General features: G+C 44.4%; 1 protein-coding gene across 1 annotated transcript in view; it reads right to left on the bottom strand.

Moving 5' to 3' along the window:
* ASIC1 (acid sensing ion channel subunit 1) overlaps positions 1-18,002 on the bottom strand; it is a 233,527-nt gene extending 215,525 nt beyond the window's left edge. Inside the window, exons 1-3 of the mRNA XM_060764041.2 lie at positions 17,267-18,002; positions 16,533-16,925; positions 8,274-8,469 (exon numbers count right to left, since the gene is read on the bottom strand). Coding sequence (XP_060620024.2) covers positions 8,274-8,469; positions 16,533-16,925; positions 17,267-17,619 — 942 coding nt within the window. The 5' untranslated portion in view covers positions 17,620-18,002. The remainder of the gene's footprint in view (positions 1-8,273; positions 8,470-16,532; positions 16,926-17,266) is intronic.
* Positions 18,003-20,417: the final 2,415 nt, after the last annotated feature.

Here is a 20,417-nt window from a genome sequence, read left to right as displayed (position 1 = left end):
TGAGCCTATTAATCATTTGGGAGTAAGAGTTGATACATGGGGTAGTGGAAGGTATGGATTTACTTCAAAAACAACAACACCCTCCAGTACAGATAAAAGCTGGTGCATGCGTGGCAAAGCAACATGAAAACGCAGTCAAGATATCAACGATTATTAACAAGGAAGAGCACACATGGCAGGAGAGTTTGCTTTCAACCACGCTTCTTGGGAAGAGCAAGATTTCTCTCCTTCGTCTCGCCTTTCCTGCTAAGTGAGTGCAAGCTCCTTTTTACACTTTGAAGTCAGTCTGTGACAAATGCAGTAAGATAATGACAAAGAGGAAAAGTGGGAGAAGGCGAGAGAAACCAGGGACATTTTAAAAGCAGCTGAAAAGTGGAATAACAGAGAATTGTTTGGGATGGTCCTGTCCAATTGGTTAACTGGAGGATTTGAACAACTGGTAAACTAATGTAACCACTACAGTGGGTCCTTCATAATCCACTGGGTTTGGGCTGCTGGGAGTTTTCCGGGCTGTATGACCATGTTCCAGAAGCATTCCCTCCTCACATTTTGCCCACATCTATGTCAGGCATCTTCAGAGGTTGAGGGGTCTGTTGGAAACTAGGCAAGTTGGGTTTGTATATCTGTGGAATAATGTTCAGGGTGGGAGAAATAACTCTTGTCTGCTTGAGGCAAGTGTTGCAACACTTGCAACGTTCACACTTGCCTCCAACAAACAAGAGTTCTTTCTCTCACCCTGGACATTCCACAGATATATAACCTCACATACCTAATTTCCAACAGACCCCTCAACCTCTGAAGGAGCCTGCCATAGATGTGGGCAAAACATCAGGACAGAATGACCATACAGCCCGGAAAACTCACAGCAACCCAGTGATTCTGACCATGAAAGCTTTTGACAACACATTCCATTGGGTTTGATTCCAGAATCTCCCATGGCTACCAAAATCTGTGGCTGCTCAAGTTCCATTATATGCAATGGTGGAGTATAGTAGTGTTACCTATATATAATGGTAAAATCAAGGTTTTTTTGAGGGGAGGGATATATTTTAAGCCATGAATGGTTGAATTCATGGATGCGGAAATGTAGCAGTACTTTTCTAAGAGGGCCGGGACTATACTTTTCACTATACTTTGGGTATATGTATACATCAGCCTTCCCAAGCAAGTGCAACACATTCTGAAGTAAAGGTCCAGACTCCTCTCCAATCCCAGCCCATCCACCCCTGCTGTGCCTCTCCTCCCTGGCACTTACACCACCTCATGACTTAGGAAAGGTTTTTGTGAACTAAAATTCCTACAATTTGCTAGTTATGCTGAATGGAGCATTCTGGAAATAATCCAGCAAAAGCTGCTCACATATCTAGAGGAGTTGACACAATAAGCACCTGCGCTGCTTTTCCCCAGGTCTCCAAAGCTTCCATCTTATGTTGAGGGGTGTTTTGGATAATCTTGCTCATTAAATCCATAATTACCACTGGATTTGAATGCTTTTTTCTGCCAGTGTGAAAACCCTCCATAAATCTTTTTAATTTTTTTTTCAAAAATAGGGAATTATATTATATGTTACTATAAGGCCTGTCAAGGGCTCTCAAAGCAACTCACCATAAAACAATTAAAATACAATTAAATCAAGAAAACCAGCCTTTCTTTCCTTCTGAATATTCTCTCTAAATCCAAAGCAGAAGGAGACAGGTCAGAGTATAGCACACATTTCTACAGTTTTCCTTCTGTCTTAAATATATAACTTGCACTCTGTTCCTACTGTTCTCCTGGAGCAGTGAAATCAATCAAAACATATAATACAAACAAGAAACACTGGAGCAACAAACAATCTATTCCATCTCATTTAAGAGTAGTATTTAATTAAAACCGAAGGGTGATGTAGGCAACATTCACACAACATTAAAAACATTTATGGATAAAGATGGTCTTTACTGCCCATCAAAACAGAGCCACCCCTCTCACACCCTTCCTCCAATATGTGGAACATTCTGTGGTGTTTGTTTTGCAGTCTGTGCCCCTGTTCAGAAGATTTCACCTCACTTGCTGCCCCTGTGATAATTGGATTTTGAAAAATTAGTCTTGTTGTGGAAACAAAGATTGTTTCAAAGGATGGGTGCTAGATAGCTGCTCACATATCTAGAGGAGTTCCGAGGGGTAGATTTCTCTCACTTCCTTTTTGTTTTAGCCGTTTGTAACTATGAGTCGTTTGTAAGTCAAATGTTTGTCAGTCGGGTACTTCTTGTATGAGAATATAGATAGCACTAGGTATGTATCATAATCAATGAATCAATCACAATTATACCAAAAGCAGAATGCGAAACAAACACAAAAGATAACCTTTTCAATTGTGCATAATTTGCACAGCTCTCAGAAACATCAGGTGTTGTACTGTATTAACCGCTCTGAATCCCCGATTGAGAAGAAAAACAGAGTATTAACAACAACAACAACAACGGCAACAGCAAATCACCTCTAAATATTCCTTGCCTAAGAAATTCTGTGAAACTCATAGAGTCACTCGAAGGCATACACACAAACACATAGTAGATACACTCTCCTTACCCTGCCGCAGACATGCTATGACTTTTAGTGGATAATTTTGATGTTTTGAATCGATTTAGCCAGAGGTTGGTAAAATGTTTTGTAAAATGAATTTGATCATAATACAATATTAAAAATAAACATGTTGTTATTATTTATAACAATATTTAGAAAAATAACTTGTTGCATTACTCATTCCTTTTTAGCACCTTTCTCAGAAGGAGGGAAGAAAATTTAGGACTGATTAGAAAAGACTACAAAACATTCAAAAACCCAACCTCAAATGGAGTGGGAACCAGTTGTCATACTGAAGCCCTAAACCAGCTCTTCTGATGAAGAAGAATACTGGGAACTGCAGTTCAATAACATTGAAATTGATTGAGTGATTGACTGATTTCTGTTCCTACTAAGGGTACCCTCAAGGAGCAACATTGGAACTAACTAGAGAATTGCATTTGTTACCCCACCTCTCACACCTGGCCCTAAGCATCGCCATTTTCTTGCTTGGAAATACCTGTGAAATACGATAGAGTTGCTCTCTACAAAAATACAATAAAATAAAGGAGTACATATCATTATGTTGTTTTTAGGTTATTAGCCTGAGCTCCCTTCCTCTATACATGGATTTTGCAACTACAGTCAGCTTTCTACATTTGCTGGGTAAGTGGAACAGGACCTCCATAAATGTGAAAAACCATAAATAAATAAATAAATTCCTTTTTTACATTTATAGGTCTTCCAGCACAATTCTATGGTTTGGTTCCACTGAAAGCTGACCATCAAATTGCACTGGAGGACTTAAAGAGTCCTAAAGAAGTGTTCTCTCTAGAAATCTGCAGCTCCTCCAGCATTTCGGGAGAGAGGTGACCATAAAGTCATATTGGAGGGCCGTAGCAAAAGTCAAAACCACAAATGTGGAAGGATACCTGTAATGGATGATCTGCATGGATAGTTTGCTCTTTTACTTGCTTAAATGATCCAACTGAGGAGACCTCTGCGTTTTATTTTTATTTTTATTGGTTTTCCCCTCTAGCCTTCCTGACGGTAAGGATGGCACATCCTGTGTTAGAAATATATCACCCCACTCTTTCCTCCGCCATCCCTTGTTTTATTTCAGGTCTTGCTACTAAGCCATTACTGGAGCTACTTTTGTTGTGATCTGATCAATGCATTGTGTATAGCAAACAGGGTTTAAAATGGGGGAAGCCATAACCTAATTTGTTACTGCAGGATGACAATGGCCACGATAAAACAATAAACAAGGCTCAATATAACTTTTGTGCAGCTCACTTCTGTATTAGACAAGTGATCAGAGCCAATCAACCCAATGCAAAATGAAGACATCATCATTTAGGGTGCTCTGCCTTTTATGGGTCCCTCCTGAGGCCTTCCATTAAAGGCACTCCAGATGAGTCACACTGGGAATCTGGGTTCTTCTAGTTTCTAGTAGTTGACTGACTGTGATGGCAAGAAAGTCATGTCCAATGAAGAACAATGGAAGAATCCCAACCCAACAATACAGGGCACAAACAGAGTTCAAAAGAGGAGCAAATAGCGTTGATAAACACAGGACATGAAGGCACTGCAGACTAATTCAGCCAAAGAAGTCAGCCATAGTAGAGCACCTGATGAACCAACCTGGACACAGCATATTATTTGAGAACGCAGAAATGCTGGTCTACTCCAAAAACCACCATGTCTGACTACACAGAGAAGCCACTGAAATCCACAAGCATGTGGACCCTTTCAACAGAAAGGAGGAAATCATGAAAATGAACAAAATCTGGCTACCAGTATTAAAAAACTCTAAAATCAGGATAGTAAATAAAGCGGAACACTCAAACAGCAGGGGAATTCCTGACATGAAACCATCAGGGCCAGCTAACACCTCCTAACAAATGATACCCTCAGGCAGGAAGCAGCCAGTCTTTGAAGCTACAAGGCCATTCAATGGTAAAGTGGCCAGCTGCAACATTCACACTTGCCTCAAGCAGACAAGAGTTCTTTCTCCCATCCTTGATATTCCACAGATATATAAACCCCCATTGACTTGTTTCCAACAGACCTCACAACCTCTTAGTATGCCTGCCATAGATGTGGATGAAACGTCAGGAGATAATGCTTCTGGAACATGGCCATACAGCCCAGAAAACTCACAGCAACCCAGTCACAGAACCTGGAAAATTTAGCTTTTTGAACCACACTTCCCAGAATCCTTCCAGCAAATTTTGCTCTAGTGACAAGAGTAATCCACTAATCAGCAGCTAGCCTCTCCTCAAACACCTTGCAAAGGCCATAAAAGTGGTAGAAGACAACCGGAGATGGCCAACTTTCTCTATGTGACACCTCCCAGTTACTTTTGGTACAAGGGCCTCTTTCATGTACACACCATGGCTGAGATTGCTACTGCAGCCTCCCCACTTCTGAAAACACAGGCATGTAAACGTCAACCGTGATATATCAGGCATTAGGGTCCCAAAGTATGCCCATACAGTTACTAAAAGAATTGTCTTCAGGCTTCTTGGGGTTTATACAAACAGCTCAGATCTCCAGCAATTTATTAGCTTAGCCTGTAAGGTTAAGCATTGTTTTCATTAATTGTTTGTTTATACATTGCATGTTTGCCCACAGGGGTCCCCCAAGGAATGTACAAGAAAATCACAATATAAAAACAAGTCAACAAGATATTTCTTTAAAAAAAAAACAGGTTTAAAGTCGTACAGCTGACAAAATAATATTTTATTACATGTATCAAAACATCTGTATCTTGCGTAAGATGTAAGGATCTCAGGCCATGCACAATATTATCAATGTAATACTGTTTTAAACATCAAAAACAGTTCAATAGATGAAATTGTATGAACCTAGAACAGGGGTTCCCAACCTTTTTTTTAAACCAGGGACCAGCTGACCAGGGACCACTTTCCAACATTAGTACCAAAAGGGTTACAAATCAGTTTTTTATCAATTTTAGATTTGGTTTGGTTATTTGGAGTGCTGATTCCGAAAATTGCATTGGATAGACCACATCAGCTCTAGTTTCTGATATAGAACATATTCCATCCAGTAGTCGCCATCTGCTTGCCCACATAAAACCATATTTAATAAGCTAGAGCTGATGTGGTAGTAGTAATCTTTCATGGGAAGTGAGCTTCTCCCCGCTCAACATCTCCATTGCCTCGGCACTATCAGGGGGTTTCACGAGACCAATTGCTCTTGTTGCTGCATGGCTTCGAGGCAACAGTCTAGTAACGGTGGGGCTACAGACCATATTTTCTTTCTTGTGGACCATTGTTGGTCCATGGACCACAGGTTGGGAACCACTGGCCTAGAAGTTTGGAACAGATGAAGCCAACCTGACTTTCCATTGGTGATGATGATGATATTTACTTCTATTCTTCCTTTTGCCCTCAAAGCTCTGAGGAACTTAAGAGACTCTAAATGGTTTACAACAAAACCCTTAGTCATACAATTTCAATAAAATATGGTGCACTGGTGTTTATTACTGGATATGGGATACACAAGTGCAAATATACAATACATAAATTGTTAAAGGGTGAGATATTTCTTAACTGCTGAACATGGATTTTAAAGAGCTATAAAGGCTGGAATATATCATCATGGAACACCATTATATTTAAGGTATGCCTTTTCTTCATAGCACATAACATTCAGGTCTTCTGAATATTATAAAAGAAGTATAGTCAAGATGTACACCCCTCTTTAACAGTCTATTCTTGAATTAAATGAAAGCTATGGCTATTATTCCTTTTGTAGGTTTCCTTGGCACTCAATCACACTGAACTCCATTTGACTTATTTTTGAGAGATCATTCCCATGGCTGTGCTAGAAGGCTGTAGTATTAATGCCACAATAAACATTCACAACATCAGGCTGTAAGGCTAGATTTTGCTCCTATTTGCTGAAACAGTTATATGACAAAAGGTACTTATTTACATTTGTGTTTTCATTGCCCATTGTTTATAACTCCCGGGCACAGGTAGGAGTTTCAAGAGCAAGGTGCTGCTACATGGAAAACCTTGTCAAATGTATTCACCAACCAAGCCTCTCAGGATGATGGGACATGCAACAGACTCACTATGAGGAGTCCAGATTATAAGCAGGTTTATATGGAAGTAGGAAGAGCATTTTTAAAAATAGCATTGTTTCTATGCTCAGAACTCCCCATACCTCACAGATCATTTTATTGCTCTATGGAACAAGGAGCTCCACCCAAGATTTGTGTATTCATATTAACAGTTGGAAAACCATGACTCTCCAAATTATGCTGAACTATTGCAAGTTGGGCATCCCTTATTTGCAAATTCCAAAACATGAAATACTCCAAAATTGTATGCATAGGTGTCTCAGATAGGGATACCTTTTCTTTCTGATGGTTCGGGATACACATACTTTGTTTATTGCACAAAATCATAATAGATGTGTTAGGTGTATATGAAACATTCATAGGTTCTGTGTTTAGACTTGGATCCCATCTCCAAGATATTTCATTGTGTATGTGTATGTTCAGATATTCAAAAACAATCCGAAATCCAAAACAGTATGGTCCAAAACATTTCCATCTGGTGCATTCTTGCTATTGCTAAAAGACTCACATTCAAAGGCTGGAAGAACCAACATTCATCAGTCACTATTCAATGCCAGAAGATCTTAACTGCTTTAGCCAGAAGTGAACATGTATTTCACAGGCATCAACTCTAACTAAATGCATTTTTGGACATATGGTCAGCTTATATTAATGTATATGTCCAGTCCACTTCCCTATCCTATGTATTGCTCTCCCTTTTTTGTCGATTGTTTCCCTCTCCTCCCCTCTCTCTTCCATATGCATGTACTCTAGTGGAGGTATGGCTAACTAACTACCATTGACTCATTCCTCCCTTTATTTGTATCTATACATTTTCATATGTGAACAAGGAAGCATGATCATTGCCCTATAAGTACACAGGCACAACCTTCTGGCCATGCCTCCAAATATAGGTAGCCATCATCTCTGGCAGCTGCTCATTCATCACATTCCTTTTCCACAGTGCCTCATAAATTCTCTGATGTAGAGAACCAGCAATTCCCAGTAACATAATGAAGCCCATTTGTTACTATTATTTTTTTATTTTCCAGATGTTCTCCAGGGGCTGGAAGATGATGACTCAGGGACCATTATTGCTCCATGGACCATCCCTTTGAGGAGCAGCGCTCTAGCATAGCTATGCAAGTGTATGGCCTTTTCTCATTAATATCATATGCAAGGCCTCTAGTGGAGGCATGCCCAACTATCATTATCCCATTTCCACCAAATGTTCGCAGATCATATGACAACTTTGCTTGAACATCCTTAACAGCTTAAAATTAGAGTCAAAGTTAGGATATAGTTTGCATTCCACAATAACTAGATAAACAATAACAGGACAAATGAAGTTTCAGAGAGGTTGTTGTCGCATGTTCATCAAAGACATTATTTCCATCACTGTTCTCTTCACCAACATCCCTGCCACCACGAATAGACAGACCTTCCAAAATTACGAGCCCATCTACACAGTCAGAATAGCTCAATGTCCTATCAACCACTAGATTACTTCAATGCCAACTCTAAGTCTTGAGAACAACTAAAAGGTTCCTTTCTTTGCAGACACAATAGCAATGCCACAGCAATGCCACATGGGCACATGGACACATCTATATCTAAAATAGAAGGAATGGTCACTTACCACTTTGAAGTCATCCGGTCCACAGGGCTCCCCACGGAACAAGCAGGAGAGCAGCATTTCCTGGATGTCATGGCCAGCTCGGTCTGAGAATTCCCGCATGTTGAAGGGTTTGGGCTTGAAGCTGCGGAAGTTTGCTTTCTCCTGCAGGATCTCCAGCTGCTTTTCATCAGCCATTTGGGTGTCTGGAATCTCATACCTGAGGGACAAGATACGGTTCGGTCATGGAAAAAAGGGGTCTCTGCTGCTCATGGTTAGTTAAATACACAGACAACATACCTTAGCTTTAGTCAGAACTGGGATTGGGACTAGTCAGAATGCAGTGGCCACCTGGGTAGCAAAGGAATGGGGGGAAATGTCAGAGGTGTATGTGCCACATGGTCTGCTCCTTGAACTAACTTGCTGTCCTTATATGCTGGTAGAAAATGCTATCCTCTCATCAGTGTCACAATGAACCCTCAGTTTCAGAGAGTCAACATGGTGCAGTGTTTGAGTGTTGAGTGATGATAGTGGGAGAGCAGAGTATTAATCCCTATTCAACCACAGGAGCCCATTGTTTTTTTTTCCCATGTCATGAGTGACTTGAGAAACTATAAGTTGCTTCTGGTGTGAGAATATTGGTCATCTGCAAGGACGTTGCCCAGGGGATGCTCGGATTTTTCTTTTGATGGTTTACCATCCTTGTAGGAGGCTTCTCTCATGTCCCTGCATGGGGAGCTGGAGCTGACAGAGGGAGCTCATCCGTGCTCTCCCCGGATTCGAACCTGCGACTTGTTGGTCTTCAGTCCTGCTGGCACAAGGGTTTAACCCACTGTGCCACTGGGGGCTCCAGCCCATTGGATGACCTTGAGCAAACCACTCTCTCTCACCTAGGAGGAAGTCAATGGCATACCTGATCTGAATAAATCTTGCCAAGAAACCCCCATTATATAGCTGCCATAAATAGGAATCAGTGTGAAGGTATATTACAATAGCAACTGCTTGGCATGGGCAGATGGAAGGGGAGGATAAAACAAACAATGCTTTGAGTTGGCTTTTCTAGCCTCTTCTGTCCCTCCCTTGAGTGTGCTTGTGCATCATCGTGTACATGTAATCACTAGTCTAACTACAATAAACCTATTAAATCAATGAGTGGATGATAAGTAAGCATTTAAGTAAATCCAGTGGTTACAATGGCATTACTCTTGTTGGGGCAATCAGGTGGACTTAAGTAGTGTCTTTTGAAAAGGAGTCAATGGAGAGCAATTATGATCTGGAGATTTCCATTCCAAACTAAAATGGGGAACTCAGCTATACCACATATGAAAGTAAATATGGTGTATTGTCAAAGGCTTTCATGGCTGGAATCACTCTATAATTATAACAGTAAATAAAGAACAACACAGGGGAACTCCAGACAAGAAACAATCAGAGACAGCTAATCACCTCTCAACAAGGCACACCTAAAAACTGTCAGGCTGCTAAATGCTAATCAAGGTGGCCAATTGAAACATTCACACCTAGCTCCAACAGACAAGAGTTCTTTCTCCCACCCTGGACTTTCCACAGATATATAAACCCAATTTTCCTAGTTTCCAACAGACTTCACAACCTCTGAGGAAGCCTGCCACAGATGCAAGTGAAATGTCAAGAGAGAATGCTTCTAGAACATGGCCATACAGCCCAGAAAACCTACAACAATCTAAATATGGTGTAATTAAAGCACAATATTAAGGCCCTCTGGAATAGAAGACTCCTTCAGTCCTATAAGAGTAGCTAGGTGTGAAAATCAAAACAAACAACACAACAGAAACTTATGATATCTTAAAGGCTAACCAAGGTATTATGGCCTAAAGCCTTTGTAGATTATAGTCCACTTCATCAGAAGAGATTTCAGATGCTACAGTATAAACATCAATGAATGGATGCATGAAATAACCAAAAATAAAATGCAAAACAAAACCCTGCATATTGTTAAATCACAGGAAAATTTAGAAATAAAGATTTTATTCTGCATCTGCAATCAAGATGACCAAAACTCTTTTCTTCAAATAAAAAACCTGCTATTCCCTTGTTTTTATGAAAATCCTATCATATACAAAAGAGCAAATGTTCAAAAGTATATGCATGCTGTGAGCTTATATTCCAGAAGGAGGCAGTCAAAATGTTTTAAGTATATGCTTGGAAATGCTTACATGAACACATTCTTTAAAGCCTGGGTATTTTATAAATGCCAATATACAATTAGGATCAGCTGCAGTTAACAGCAGTCAAACCTTTCATGGCAGTCTTTTCCCAGCCTGGTTTCCTCAGGATACCTTACAAATAAAGGATGGGAATAACATTTTTGACACAGACTGCAGCTTACTAGAGTCACATTCTCTAGAAAACTTTTGTCACCCAAAGTCTTCTGAAAAGTTGTAGTACGACATCCTTGAATATTTTCCTGGTAGGCCTGGCCTTCTAGGCAGTGAGAGGGTGCATCTACACTGTAGAATTGGAGCAGCTTGATACCACTTTAACTGCCATAGCTTAGTGCTATGGAATTCCGGGAGTGTTAGTTTTACAAGGTCTTAGTCTTCTCTGCTAAAGAGTGCTGGTGTCTCAGCACATTACAACTCCTGGGATCCACAGCATTGAGCCAATTTTGGTCCAGTGAATGAAAATACATCCTGCATACCGAATATTTACATTACCATTCATAACAGTTGCAAAATTACAGTTATGAAATAGCAATGAAAATAATCAATGTTCAACATTTACACAAATGACCAGCCATTGCCAGAAGGGACAGAGAGTTTAATCTATGCTGATGATCGTGCCATTACTGCTCAAGCAGGGAGCTTTGAGATGGTTGAACAGAAGCTCTAGGTGCTCTTACTGCCTATTACAGGGAAAGCTAGCTGATCCCTAATCCATCTAAAACACAGATATGTGCTTTTCATCTTAAGAACAGACAAGCATCCCGAGTTCTGAGGATTACCTGGGAAGGAATCCCACTGGAGCATTGCAGTGGGATTCCTGGGAGTTATCCTGGACCGTGCTCTGACCTACAAGAAGCACTGGATATCAAGCAAACAATATCATACGAAACAATATCTAGGAACAATATCATACGAAAGCTGACTGGCACAACCTGGGGATCACAACCAGATACAGTGAAGACATCTGCCCTTCGGCGCTATGCTACTCTGCTGCTGAGTATGCATGCCCAGTGTGGAACACATCTCACCACGCTAAAACAGTGGATGTGGCTCTTAATGAGACATGCCGCATTATCACGGGGTGTCTGCGCCCTACACCACTGGAGAAATTACACTGTTTAGCCAGTATTGCACCACTTGACATCTGCCGGGGAGCAGCAGCCAATAGTGAAAGGACCAAGGCAGAGACATCTCCAGCTCATCCCTTGTTTGGGTATCAGCCAGCACGTCAATGACTTAAATCAAGAAAGAATTTTCTAAGATCTACAGAGACACTCACTGGAACACCTCAGCAAGCGAGAGTCCAAAAGTGGCAGGCTAGAACCCAGAACCTCAAGCAATGGCTGATACCAAATGAGAGACTCCCCCCTGGGCACACAGAGGACTGGGCGACTTGGAAGGTGCTGAACAGACTGTGCTCTGGCACCACGAGATGCAGAGCCAACTTTAAGAAATGGGGCTACAAAGTGGAATCCACGACATTCGAGTGTGGAGAAGAGCAAACCACTGACCACCTACTGCAATGCAACCTGAGCCCTGCCACATGCACAATGGAGGACCTTCTTATAGTAACACCAGAGGCACTCCAAGTAGCCAGTTACTGGTCAAAGGACATTTAATATAATGCCAAGTCTGCAAACTTTGTGTTTTGTTTGTTTGTTTTTTTGTTTTTAAAGCAATACAATTGTTTTAGGTTGCTCCTGATACGATAAATAAAAATAATGTTATGGTTGGGGGTCACCACAACATGAGGAACTGTATTAAGTGGTCGCGGCATTAGGAAGGATGAGAACCACTGCTTTAGACCTCTTTATGCGAGAGCTACACAGCTGTTTCTTCTGGGCTCCCCGCTGCTCTATGCAAAAGATAGTTGGCCCACAGCTTGTCTTTGCTGTTCCTCCAAGCATAGCTGTTTTCTCAGGTGCAGGGAAGGATCCACATCCAAATTGCCAGGGCCAAATTAAGAGCCCAGTCAGTGTCTATATGCAGGATGTGGAGGGGGGGGGGGGCGCAGAGAGAGGTGGAGACCTCTTTTGTTGCTTTTACTTCAGGAGGAGAAATATCTTGGCCAGGCCTAGTCCTTCTGAAGAGGTTATAGCAAAAGTCTTAAACTTGGATTTATTTTCAAAAGAAGTCAATAACATAGGCCAACAACAAAATGTTCTCAGTGCCTTGGTTTCTAGGCCTGTTCCTGGGGTTATTTACAGCAGTAATACAGAAAATTGCATTGGGTAGACAGCATCAACTCTAGTTTCTTAGATGTGGTTATCGTTCTTTTCTTATGGGTAAGCAGATGGCAAGTGGTATATGGCATATGTTCTGTATCTCACAAACTGGGACTGACAGAAGAAAACTGGTGCCATTTATGGAATCAGCGGGTCAAATATATCCAGAAACAGATCTAACATTTGAAGCACCTAAATATGTGTTGGCCAGTATCATGATTACTCTTGGATACTTAGGCCTGAAGTCTGCCAGTGTCCCAGAGCAGGAAGGTACATCTGTAGCAGGCAGGTGCAGAAGTCTCCTCCAGGAACACACCTCCTTTTCTATGAGATCAACAATGGGCAACATGTGAAAGCTAGAACAGGGAACTGGCACTTTACTTGCAGAACCCAATAAAAATAAATTGGAATGCTTTCAAAGAAGGGCCACGGCCAACCACCAAGCCATCCCAAAGGCAATTAAAATAAATAAATAAATAATCTCTGCCCATTCCGCTCTTGGAATAAATCAAGCAATTTGACAAGGCTTGCGCTCCTTTGCTTATTTTGCATAAATATGATTAATTGTGTGCAACATTCTGAACCAAGGCACCAAATTACATTTACAATTACAAATTGCAAGTTATGCTAAGGGAGGAAGGGACTCCACAGATAAAGGAATACAAGGGTTGCTCGTGAGAATGGGGCAGCAGGAGAAGGTGTCCATGAAGGGTCCGCAACACCACTGCCTCAGCTTCATGCACAACCTCACAATTGCAAAAGCCAGAAGCATGAAGTTCTATTTCCATCCCCGCCCCCAATATTTCCTACTAAGATTCTTAGAAATTGAAATTCATCACCAGATGGCACATTGTGCACATGGAAAACCATATTAGATCCGTGGTATAGGTTGTGAATTGCTACACACGCACACACAGAGCCTGATACTTCATCCCGGCAACTGCCTCCCTCTGCTAGCACACAGCAGTTACCAAAAAAAGGACAGCTTCTGTTACTTTTGTGGAATAAGAAATGAGAAACCCAAGCCTCAGTGGCTACTAAAAAGAAGGACTGGATAAATTCTATGCATCCTCTTTCTATTTAATGATCCAAGGAGACTGTATATCTGGCATGGGCAAACTTTGGCCCACCAGGTATTTTGGACTACAACTCCCACAATTCCTAATAGTCAGTAGGCTGTTAGGGATTGTGGGAGTTGTAGTCCACAACACCTGGAGGGACGAAGGTTGCCAGTGCCTGCTGTAAATACAATGCTTAGGGTAGTCTCTCTGTGCTGCTGCTCGTATGGAAATGTGTTGGATTTAGCCCCAGTCTTGAAACATAATGGATGACATGGAATCCTGAGCTAACCCAAGGCAGTATGGCCCATCCACACACAAAAGCATGACTGATGCCAACTTTTAGAATGGATTGGCACTGGATACAGCTACAAAAACAGGTCAAATGCTTGGAGGAGGTAAGTATCAACAGCTGCTTAGTCCTGGTTGAGAAACAAAGCCTGATTGTTGTGTGGTAATATACTCTACATGGAAGGGGGGGGGGGGGAGAAGGCAACACAGGAAGATTGTTGCTTTTCCATAAATTTACACATAAGTATTTGGTTGTCCATCAAAGGAAATGGACTACAAACAACAAAGACCCTTTGTGCACTCCATCTGGTCTTTTCTGTTCTTTCCTATATTTTGGAACAACTGGTGGTCTCTGATAGTTTGACATTTTAGAAGACTGTGCAAGGGACAGTCTTCTAAAAGAAAGGGATGTCCTGTGGGAATAGCTATTTTGATCACTCAAGATATGGGTTCCATCTGTCTCCTCAAACTGGGGGATCAAAACAGACTAGGAAACATTGGCCACTGAGTCACAGATGCCATTACATTGGCAAATGGCTTGCAATCTCCTCTATCAGAGAGATGTCCCAAATACTTACGTCTAAATTCTATAAATTTATACATAATTAAGTCACTGGTCACTCATGGAAATGGACTACGAATAACAAAGACTCTTTGTCCACTCTATCTGGTCTCTTCTGTTATTTCCTGTATTTTGGAACAAATGGTAGTCTGTGATAGTTAGACGTTTTGTGTGGAGTGACATTTTGCTTCAAGGGAGAGTCTTCTAAAAGAAAGGGATGTCCTGTACGAATGGCTATTTTGATCACCCAAGATATGGGTTCTATCTGTCTACTCAACTTGGGGGAACCAAAACAGGCTAGGGCACACTGGCCAAAGAGTCACAGATGCCATTACACTAGCAAATATTTTATTTATTTACTTACTTACTATACTTGTATACTGCCTTTCTCAGCCTTTCAGCGACTCAAGTAGGCTTGCATTCTCCTCTACCAGAGGGATGTCCCAAGTCCAGTTAAAAAAAGTATTGAAACTGAGTAGTAAAACTTAGTTTCATCCATTCAGTTTTAGAAAGCCATGCAAAACTTTGGTTTTCACACCTCTTTGCTTTTACGAATTCAATTGGACCACAGTAAACTCTCAGCCAAAGAGTTGCAATTCCTTCCAGCAGAGGGCAATAAGGGGTCTGCTAGATGAAATGCAAAGCCGGGGTTCAAAGGGTTCATGCTCCTCCTGAGCACTTCGCCACAATCTCTAGAATGGGTTTAGCTGCCCACTCATGCTGACCACTTCTTAGTGGCTGGCCTTCCGGAAAGACCAGGTTCTGTCTTGCCAGCTCAGACTTATCTCCTGCTCACTAGAGCTGTCTGCAGGTCTTAAGAAGCAATGTGTTTTTCTTTCTCCCGATCTACCAGATGCCTGTGTGAAACTGGGTGGGATTACATTGGGCAGCCTGCCAAAGTGAGGCTTCTGTTGGGCTCTGGATGATGCCACCTTCTTTGCCCAGGACAGCCTTCTCCAGCCAGGTGCCATACAGATGTGTTAGACTGCAACTTTCATTATCTCTGCATATTGGGAGCAGCAATCCAAGAAATCGGGAAAGGAACAAGTTGGAGAATGTTGCCAAAGATACCAAGTCTGTTATGTATAGAGGTAGCAGAGAATAGGAGACAGCAGGCACTGATGGGCAATGCATGGTTGTCCAGATGGTGCTGGGCTAAAACTTCTACCAGCACAATAAGCAAGGGGTGATGGGAGGTGCACTCTGACAACATCTGATGGGGCACATTTCCCCATTTTCTACACTGAAGAGTGGACTGAACAAAGAATACATCCTGAAGTGTTCACAGTTGAATTCCCAGAATGGAAATCTCAGATAAATGCATGGAAACAGGAACACATGGTGCCAGCGATGTTACACTGTCATAGAGTTGGGTACATTTCTGAAGAACCAGATTGAGAAAGCAGGCACCTGACTAGCTCCATTTCCAGCCTGGCATGTGGCCATAGGCAAAGCAGCAAGTGCCATGTAAGGCCCACATACATTGCCAAGCTGGACCATGGACAGAAAAGCTCAGGAAACATGTGCTGAAGCACTCCAGACACCTTGTACACCTATTTCCTCATTGTGAAAGACCATCTGGATATCAAATAAGTCTTCACAGTTGCTTATGGACCCACTGCCAAGACTCAACCCTTGGAAGACAATGAAGATGAGCCACAGTGGTTCTCAACCTGTGGGTCCCCAGGTGTTTTGGCCTCCAACTCCTAGAAATCCTAAACTGGCTGGGATTTCTGGGAGTTGTAGGCCAAAACGCCTAGGGACCCACAGGTTGAGAACCACTGGTCTATGATGATATGACACCTGCATGCTCTGGAGTGTAGTTCATGCTGTCTCCTGTTAATCCGCAAACCCAGTGTCGGGCACATACCAGATACACAGGTGCCCTAACTGTTGACTGCTGCCCCGCCATGAAGGCCTCCATGCCCACCCGCCCACTCTACCTGTTATTGAGAAGGGCCAGGAGCTCCCCGGCGTGGTACAGGTCATTCTTGGTCACCCGGCTGAAGCGGAACTCATTGAGGTTGCAGAACGTGACGGCCGGGAAGGTCATGTGGGTGGTGGCCACCTCGTCCAGCTTGGTGACATGGGGGTAGCAGAAGTAGTGCTGGATGCGCTCGTTGCAGACAAAGAGCAGGAGGGCCAGGGAGCCCAGGAAGCAGAGGGTCCAGAAGACACGCTTGATGGAGAGGCGCTCGTAGGAGAAGATGTGCGAGAGGCCGTGCAGCGTGGAGCTGCTGGCAAACGCCTCGATGCTCACTGGCTGCCCATTCTCCACCTCCTCCTCGTCCACCTTCAGGTCCATCATGGTCCAAGCGGGGCAGGCGGCTGGTGGGCTGGCAAAGAGGGGGGAATGGTTATTCAGGGAGATGCCCAGGTGGCACCTGTTTGGCAGCCCATGAGACCCCCTTCCCCCCCTTTCTCCCTCCTTCCTTCCTTCTCAGGGGCCAGAGGGATGCTCCAGGGCTTGTTCCTCTCCCCACTGATGGCCCTTGATGACTGGGATCCTCCAGCCTCCCTCCCTCCCCTTCCCTCTCTCTCAATCCCAGAGAAGGATGCTCCAGGGCTTCCTCCCATCCCTGCAGCACCTGGGCGGGGATGATGGGATTCTCCGCCCGTCTTCTCCCTCTTCCCCGCTCCCTTCCTCCCCCTTTTCCATAATGCCGAGCTTTCCAACCTGGAAGCAGCAGCAGCGGCGGCGGTGACGGCGGCGAGGGCCAAAGCAGGGCCAGCCTCCGGCGCTCCTCGTCGGAGGAGGCGGGGGGTCGGCGGCCGTCTCCGGTTTTTCGGGGCTGCCAAGGCGGAGAAGGAGCTGGAGCCAGCCCGGGAGGCACCTGCTGGGGAGGCGGCAGTGGCGGGGAAATGGGGGATCTTCCTCCTCCTCCTCCTCCTCTTCTTCTTCTTCCTCCTCCTTCTCCCGCGCCTCTCCTCCTCCTCTTCCTCCTCTTCCTCCGGGGAATCAAAGCAAGGCGGCGGAGCCCCTGAGCCAGCGAACGGCGGCTGCCTCCTCCTCCTCCCCGCCAAACACATGCATCGCCTCCTCCTCCTCCTCCTCTTCCTCCTCCTTTGGTGGCGGAGAGCGGCGCCGTTTCCTCAAGCGGGAGGGAAGGAAGGAAGGGGCCCTCTCTTGCCTCGGCTGCCAAGCGGATCCTCAGGCATTAGGCATCGCCGCCGGGCCCGGCTGGACTGGCACCGAGTCCTCCTCTTCCTCTTTTTCCCGGCTGGTGCTGGTGCTCAGGGAGGCGTGTGTGTGTGTGTGCGCGTGTGTGTGCGCGCGCGTCTTTGCGCCTGTGCGGGAGGAGGAAGAGGAGGCTCGGGAGGGATGGCGAGGAAGAGGACCCAATCTGGAAGCTCCGGGTGGCTCGGTGTCTGCGCGCGCGTTGGCGGCACGAGCTGCCCAGGGACATAGGCAAGCAGGCAGCGCTCTCTCTCTGTGTCTATGCATCTCTATGTGACAGGCTTTTGGTGCTTGTCCACGCATTCCTCTCCCGCACATCCACGCATCCTTCGGCCCAGAGTCCGGCCTCCCTTCCAAAAGCACACGGGAAGATTGCAAAGGGCCGGCTGCAGGCACACCGTGGAGCCTTGCCCACGCTACCCAGCCAGGCGGGTCCTCAGAGGGCGCCGGATTGTGGTTCTTGAATGCCCAAATGTTCATCGTGGGTAGCATCATAGAATCGTTGACTTGGAAGAGACCACATGGGCCATCTAGTCCAACCCCCTGCCATGCAGGAAAAGCACAACCGAAGCACCCCCCGACAGATGGCCACCCAACTTCTGCTTTAAAGCATCCAAAGAAGAAGCCTCCACCACACCCCGGGGCAGAGAGTTCCACTGCTGAACAGTCAGGCACTTTGATGTATTGTCGAAGGCTTTCATGGCTGGAATCACTGGGTTGTTGTAAGTTTTACGAGCTGTATGGCCATGTTCTAGAAGCATTCTCTCCTGACGTTTTGCTTGCAGCTGTGGCAAGCTTCCTCAGAGGTCCGGGGCCCCCAGTGGCACAGTGGGTTAAACCCTTGTGCCAGCAGGACTGAAGACCGACAGGTCACAGGTTCAAATCCGGGGAGAGTGCGGATGAGCTCCCTCTATCAGCTCCAGCTCCTCATGCGGGGGCATGAGAGAAGCCTCCCACAAGGATGATAAAACATCCAAGTGTCCCTTGGGCAACATCCTTACAGACGGCCAATTCTCTCACACCAGAAGCAACTTGCAATTTCTCAAGTAGCTCCTGTCATGACAAAAAAATCCTCAGAGGTTGTGAGGATGCTTACCACAGATGCAGGTGAAACATCAGGAGAGAATGCTTCTAGAACATGGTCATACAGCCCGAAAAACCTACAACAACCCAGTCAGGAAGTTCTTCCTATTGTTCAGGTGGAATATCCTTTCCTGTAATTTGAAGCCATTACTCCTGTAGTTTGAAGCCATCCTAGTTTCCAGGGCAGCAGAAAACAACCCTGCTTCCTTTTCCTTATGACATCCTTTCAAATGCTGAAGCACAGCTATCATGTCTCTCCTCAGTCTTCTTTTTGCCAAGCTAAACATTTGGCTTCTAGACCTTTGGTTACCATTCTCTGGGCATGTTCTAGCTTCTAGAGATCCTTCTTGAATTGTGGAGCCCAGAACTGGACACAGTATTCCAGATGAGGTCTGACCAAACCAGAATAAGCCCATTCCCAGCTAGACCAGACTTACTGGTTCTATGGACTTTCCTGCATCCTGTGCAAAGTAAGATTCCAAATTGGATTTTGGCCGTTAATTTTGGTCTCACAACCCCTGCAACCAGGTATTAATCCACTTCTGGCTGCTTGATGGGATGTTTTGGTCATATCCAGTGCTCACAAACAAGTCTGTTATTTCTTTATACCCTTGTGCTGTTTTTAATCAAAACAACCCCAATGTGTGGTCAGAGGGCTATTACCTACTGCTCCTCAATGAGAAATCTCTGACTATTCAGTAGCCCACTGTGAAGAATTTGCTAGCACTTGCGGATAAAGTCGCTCAGATCGGTTCTGACTTGGATGCTGTTATTGATGCAGTTCCAATGGATGTAACTCTGGCTCCTGCTTGACCAATGTTGATGGATACCTTTCAATTTGTGCAGCCTGAGGATGTTGACAGGATCCCTGGGGAGGTGATAGCTACCACATGTATTCTAGGTCCATTTCAATCTGGTTTCAGATTGGTTATGGAACAGAAACAGCTTTGGTCACCTTGGTGGACGAACTGTGAAGAGAGCTAGACAGGGGGAGTGTGTTCCTGTTGGTTCTCCTGGATCTCTCAGCGGCTTTCGATATCATTGATCATGGTATCTTTCTGGGTCATCTCGCTGGGATGGGACTGGGAGGAGCTGTCTTACCATGGCTCTGGTTCTTCCTGGGGGGCTGTACCCAGAAAGTGGTGCTGGGAGACTCCTGGTTGAACCCCCGACCATTGTCATGTGGAATTCCTCAGGGTTCCATTTTGTCTCCTATGCTGTTTAACATATACATTAAACCACTGGGAAAGGTCATCTGGAGTTTTGGAGTGCAGTGTCACCTATATGCGGATGACACCCAACTCTACTACTCCTTTCCATCTAATGCCAAGCAAACTGTTCTGATCCTAAACCAGTGCCTGTCATCAGTAATGGACTGGATAAGGCAAACAAATTGAAACTTAATCCAGACAAGACAGAAGTGCTCCTGGCCAGTTGTAAGGCAGGGAATAGCGATCCAGCCTATGCTGGATGGGGTCACACTCCCCTTGAAGACACAGTTTGGGGGTCCTCCTGGACTCAGCATAGAACCTGGAGGCTCAGGTGTTGGCAGTGACCGGGAGGGCGT

The sequence above is a fragment of the Anolis sagrei genome, chromosome 2, assembly GCF_037176765.1.
Source record: "Anolis sagrei isolate rAnoSag1 chromosome 2, rAnoSag1.mat, whole genome shotgun sequence".
Lineage (NCBI taxonomy): Eukaryota > Metazoa > Chordata > Lepidosauria > Squamata > Dactyloidae > Anolis > Anolis sagrei.
This window is presented reverse-complemented; position numbering and strand designations above follow the sequence as displayed.